Source organism: Pezoporus occidentalis, unplaced genomic scaffold, assembly GCF_034315485.1.
Source record: "Pezoporus occidentalis ecotype Australia unplaced genomic scaffold, CSIRO_AGI_Poc_V1 ctg259, whole genome shotgun sequence".
In the NCBI taxonomy this organism is placed as follows: Eukaryota; Metazoa; Chordata; class Aves; order Psittaciformes; family Psittacidae; genus Pezoporus; species Pezoporus occidentalis.
In genome coordinates, this window is record NW_026914491.1 from 234898 (window position 1) to 240897 (window position 6000).

Here is a 6000-nt window from a genome sequence, read left to right on the forward strand (position 1 = left end):
GGTGAGCTGAAAGAGATGGCTTTCTCCGTGTCTCCTTTATGGTGGAATCAGCTCTCCCCAGCTGAAAGGCTCCACTCTCCCCAGCAATGCAGCCATATTCTGGCAACACAGAAAACTGGTGGGCTGAGTCCAGGAGCCTGACAATAGGAAGCAGCAGCTGGTATTTAGCACCATGAGAGCTCAGTGCTGTTCTAGACACCAGCCTGTGCACGGCTTCCTCCCCTCTGGGCACAGACAGCCCATCTTCCTCCTTCTTGCTGCACTTACCCATGCTGGGCTGCAGCACACGCTGGGGGAGCACAGATTGCCCCAGCTCCTCCTCTTCCAGGCTGCCCTGAAGCAGAGACCAGCCTTACCCCAGCCAGGGGCAGATGAGCTCTGCTGCAGCTGCAGCGCCGAGGGATCTGCCCTGCTTCCAGGTGGGCGCCTGTCTCCCTGCTGTGCTCTTGCCTTGCTCCTGTCCCTGCCGTGCCCGCATGCTCCCGTGCAGCACCCAATCCATACAGCAATTTCCGTGGTGGCAGGCAGCCCAGGAGCCAGAATTAGAATAGATGCCTTTTCCAATCGAAAAGCTGACTGATACAGAAAGGGGCCAGTCCAGCATAAATCAGGTGCAACGAGAAGAAAGTCTGTAGACAGCAGCACCTCGCTGTGAGTGCACCAATCTACCTTTTATTAGATAAAGACTTCAGACAGCAGCAACTTCTGGCTGCAATTGTTCAACTACTGTTCAATCCCTTCTTGCCCATTCAAGCTGGCAGTAAGTAGCACACATGAGCAGGGAGCTGAGCTGATTTTCAGTCCCTGTTCCTACCCTCCCTGCTCCAGGTTTTCCGGGCACCGCTGCTGCTTGGGTTCATCTCTGGCACTGGGGCCCTGGAGGGTCCCATGAAGTGGCCGTGTTAATGGGATTGTAATGGGTTGTGCTGTGCCGGCTGAGCCCCTGAAACTGCAGGGTTTGAGCAGATGGGGAGGAGGATGCTGGCTTGGCTGGGAGGCTTGGAAGGAGCTCTGCCTGCTCCTCAATAAGTGACTGCGGGTCCTAGGGTCCTCCGCCTGAGGCAGGACCCTTCACCCACAGCTCTTGGGTTTGGAAGCAGTTAATTGTCTACTCTGGTCTCCATGTCAGCAACTGATTTTTATCATTCCTGCCCTGTGTCACTCTTTGAGGGTCTTCAGGAAGGTTTTTCCCTCTCTCTACTCCTACTGCATTGTCTGTCAGCACGGCCCAAGCACCCGCGTGCTGCTGCTCCTTTGCCGGGCTCGCCGTTTGCTGAGGAGATGCTGGGCTGCCCTGGGGGACCTGGCCAAGGGGCACATGCTGGAGCAGAGCTGGCTGCCCCTGGCTGCTCAGGTTGCTGCAGTGCAGGGGAGCCTCAGGCTGGCTCCCTGCTCCCCTGTGATGGAGAGGACGGAGGCCCCATCCCCTCCTGGGGTGGCTGCTGGTGTTGGTACAAACAGCCGCTGATGTCTTGAGCACAGGGGAGCTCCTGGCAAGTCCTGCTGGCTGTGCTATGGGAGTGACTTGGATGTGGGTTTACTTGTTCCCTGCAGACAACACGGCTGCGGTGCACACACAGAGAGTGGGCTTCAATCGCCAGGAGCAGGATGTGTACTTGCTGCCCATTTTGGTGGTGGACCGTGGCCCCCCCGCCCTCAGCAGCACAGGGACTCTGACCATCCGTATCTGTGGCTGTGACAGCAGCGGGGCCATCCAGTCCTGCAACAGCACAGCCTACGTTGTGTCAGCTACGCTGAGCCCCGGGGCCCTCATCGCACTGCTAGTGTGCATCCTCATCCTGGTTGGTGAGTGCCTGCCTGTCCCCAGCCTCCTCCTGTTCTGTCCATCCCCTTTCCATCCAGCATCACACAACGAGCACAGGCCACAGCCATGGTGCAGGCTCCTCTGCTCGCTGGTAGCTGCAGCGTGGGGACAGGAAGCTTGGCCCTGCCAGCGAGTGAACATCGGGAAGCTCCGGCGTGCACTGGGCCTGGTGGCAGCCAAAGCAGGGCTCCCTGTGCACAGCTGCATGCTGCTGCCCCGTGGGCACCGGAGGGCTGCCGGCTGGCTGCCATGCTGTGCCACAGCAGGCGTCCCGCAGTGCATGGGCTGCGTGTGTGTCCCAAGGTGGTGGCCAGTGGCGGCCCATGAGGGACGCGTGGTTGTGCTCTTGCCTCGGGTGGCTGGGTCGGTGTTAGAGTGCGCATGAGTGTGTGGCAGGAGGTGCACGCAAACCAGAGCGTTGCCCACATAGGGCCCTGCACCCCGTGAAAGCTGCTGGCTGCCACTGACATGGTGGCACAAGCTTGTGCTGGGGCACCACGGGATGGCATAAAGGTGCAGGAAAGTGTGGGCTTGTGTGCACGTGGGAAGGGGCTCTGAGAGGGGTGTTGCGCTGTCCTCAGCTTTAACATAGGGCACCTGATGGCTGCTGCTGCTGAAAGCCCTCCGACACCAGTGCTGCCCTCAGCTGAGTCCTGGGCTGTCCAGACAGCCACTGGCTTGTGGAGGCCAGCTCAGTGTTCAGTGAAGTCTCCTCTCCTTGGCATATCTCTGCTCCCAGCCTCCTGCCATGTCTCCATTTAGAAAGCCCTTTCCCACAGGGTGCACTTTACACCGGTTTCATTTTCTGACGCAGCGCAAACAAATTTCTGCCTAATTGCCCAAACGAATAAAGTGCACATCGGTGCTTTAAAGGTGATGGGATGAATGGATGATGATCCAGGACACAGCTGCGGCTCGCTGCTCAGGCTCTGTGCCATCTGCTCCACATTCACCCTCCCAGCATTTGGCTGCTGCTGTGATTCATGCACCCCCTTTTCCTACTCATCTTCTGCAGAATCCGTCCGTTTGTCTGTCCAGCCGTGTGTCCATCCATCTCTCGCTCCTGTTTCAGTGGTCACACTGCATGGGGAAGGAAGCTCCTGGTCCACACTGGAGCCAGGGCAAACCTCCCCGAGCTAGTGAGACAGCACATGCTTCTTGATGAGCCTGGCTGGCAGGAGCCAGTGCTCTGTGCCCACCAGCTGTGTGCACAAGCCCCTGTGCCCATCTGACCATCTCCTCCTTTCCTAGTGCTGATCCTGCTGATCCTCACGCTGAAGCGACACCACAAAAGCCACCTGACATCTGAGGATGATGAGGACATGCGGGACAATGTCATCAAATACAACGATGAAGGGGGTGGTGAGCAGGACACAGAGGCCTATGACATGTCAGCCCTGCGCAGCCTCTACGACTTCAGTGAGATCAAAGGTGGTGACGGAGGGGGGATAGCAGGAGAGGGGGGCCTGAGTGGAAACCCGGCCTCCGAGCTCCATTCCCTCCCACAGTGGGTGCAGAGCCCAGACCTGGACTTCTCGGTGTTCAGAGACTATATCTGCAGGAAGGTGGAGCAGGCGGACGAGGACCAATCTGTGCCGCCCTACGACTCGTTCCAGACCTACGCCTTCGAGGGCTCAGACTCCCCGGTGCCCTCGCTGAGCTCCATCAACACGTGGTCCAGCAGCTCGGAGCAGGACTTCTCCTACCTGGGGGGCTGGGGGCCGCGTTTCCGGCAGCTGGCAGCGCTGTATGCGGGGCGCAGGGGCGAGGAGGACGCCGACGCCTCGTAGCCATCCCACCACCCCCTGGGAGGTGCCAGCAGCTCCTGGACCGGGCTCCATGCCAGGAGGGCTCAGCGTGTGCCGAGGGGATGCAGTGATGGCTGATGGGCTCCTCGGCACACGCCTCCTGTTCATGACACCTCCACACAAGGGGCTGGCGTTCCCAAAGGAGCCGCTGTGGCAACAACATCTCCTAAATACTGGTCTCTGTTAAAGCACTACGCATTCATTTCAGAAAGAGAAAATCTAATTCAGGAGAGTTTGCAGAGGGTTTCTGCCCCACAAATTATCATTTAAATTGATCTGTTCAGTGAGCCCTTTCCAGGAGAGGAAGAGCAAACTGGGAGCCTTTTGTTGCCTAAATTGTTTTTGTCACTTGAGTCAGAGCATTTGAAGTGCTTTGATTTCTCTAAGAGCTTTCCTTGCAGAGGGAAACAAGCTTTTAGCTTCTCTTCAGCTTTTCCCCACAAGTTCTCTCACTCTTTGGGGTCCTCCTCTCTGTGCATGGGCTCCTCGGCAGCACCCAGCTGCTGGCGCAGGGTGGAGGCAGTGTGTGCTGGGGGTGCGTGTCCTGGATCTGGGCTCCAAGGTTACGTTCTGCACTAGAGTTCACTTCAAAACACACTTCACCTCTAAATGCGATTGCATCGCCTCTCAGTTCTTATACCTTGTGGTTATGAGACACTCGTGATTTGAAGGGGCTCTCTCCCTCCCTCCCTGCACAGCAGACATTGTCTGCGAGGTCCTGATGTGCTCCATGGCACTGGTGATGGACAGGGACATCCCCATCACCACCAAGGCATAGGGGGTGCAGAGCAGCACTTACCCGATAGGCTCTGCAGCCCCTCAGCAGGCTGGGCCTGGTTCTGCAGGGCTCTCAGCCAGGCACCAGCTTCCTACCAAACACCACGGGCTGCACAGGGCAGGGGCAGGATGTAGGGGCACCCTGGCCTCCAGTGGTAGGGGAGCTGTCTCCTGGCTTGAGGACCACGCTGTAGGGTGCGAGAGAACCCCAGCTCCTGGTTTGGAGTGATAATTCCTGTTTACACCCAGCTGACAGCAAAGCATCACCACTGGTGACAGAAAAGCCATCCCCAGGACATGTGCACAAGGCCAGATCCTGCTGGTGCTGCCGCATGGCCGAGCCGGTTGCTGCAGGCTGGGCAGTGGGCCTGTGACACCACAGGGTGCCCGGTGTGTCCCCAGCCTGCCACAGTGCCCTGCAGAAACTGGTACCAGCTCCCACGGCGGGGGCTGCCTTCACAAGCAGTTTATTTGAGGAGGAGGCCGGCGAGATGTGCCGTTGCTCCTCCTGCTCCAGATGATGCTGGGGAGAGCACTCCCTGCCCTGCACCCATCCAGCCTGCAGACTCCCGCCGCAGCAATCGAGCAGCAGCCTTGGGCAGCTCTCGGCCATGCTGGAGAGTGCAGCTCCTTATCTGTTCATGCTGGGGCAAAAAATCAGTTACATGATTGATAGGTAACTGATAGGGCCTCCCAGGCCTGACACATCCTGGGCTTGTCATTGGGTTTGTCCTTTTAGTTTAGCCACAGAGAGTGTTTTCCTCTCCTCGGAGAAGGTTTAACTGTAAATGTACAGCATGTTCATTTTGCTCACTTTTTCCTGTGTTCTGTTTCCCGGCTGCTGGTGTTGGTCCCTTGCCTGCAGCGCGAGACCTGACGGCAGAGAGGGGCAGGACGCATCTTTGCCATGGCTCCTGCCCGCTGCCCCCATGTCTGCCCACACAGGAGCTGCAGCTTGGCTTTCATGCTGGGACCAGGAGCTGCTGCTTCTCAGGATCTCTCCGCTCCCCCCCAAAGGAGGCAGCAGGTGCCTGCTGCTGGCACCCATGCCCTGGGTGCTGCTGGTTCACTGTGATGATGCTGAGGAGGCAGCAGGGCCGACACGCTGCTTCCCACTGGCTCTGGCCGCACCGCCCCGGAGCAGGAGAATGGAGAAAGCCCTCTCTTTCCTCAGGAATGTGTTTGTGTTTTCCCTCCAGGCTGAAGAGCTGTGCCCGAGCCCCTCCAGAGCTGGCCCTTCCTCTAGCAAAAGTGTTGTGCAATAGCAAGACTCTGTCCGTAGGAGATGGGGTCTGACAGGGTACATGTTTTAGCAGCCCTCCCAGCAGGTTACTCCCCATCCCAACCAGGCAGTCCATGCACGTGCACCTGCAGTTTCATTTCTGTTCCCACATGTGAATCGGAGCAGCGCGGTGCCCTGTGCTCCCTGCGCCCCGCACACAGCACGAGGAGCTGGTGGCTGTCAGGGCAGCTGATGGAATCATTTCGGGTTTCTTTCTCTACCCCGATCAAATTAGAAGGTTGATTTCCTCACCCTTGTTATTTTTTTCAAGGTCTTTGTGGGACCTGGAAATAAATTATTCCTTGTCG

General features: G+C 58.0%; 1 protein-coding gene across 3 annotated transcripts in view; it reads left to right on the plus strand.

Annotated features, from left to right (window-relative positions):
- Window positions 1–3683, plus strand: part of CDH22 (cadherin 22) — a 50852-nt gene extending 47169 nt beyond the window's left edge. For 2 of the 3 annotated variants that reach the window (XM_062623748.1, XM_062623749.1), the window contains 2 exons: window positions 1555–1806; window positions 3077–3683. In XM_062623748.1, coding sequence (XP_062479732.1) covers window positions 1555–1806; window positions 3077–3615 — 791 coding nt within the window. In that variant the 3' untranslated portion in view covers window positions 3616–3683. The remainder of the gene's footprint in view (window positions 1–1554; window positions 1807–3076) is intronic. The other variant, XM_062623750.1, reaches the window with a different exon arrangement.
- The last annotated feature ends 2317 nt before the right edge of the window (window positions 3684–6000 follow it).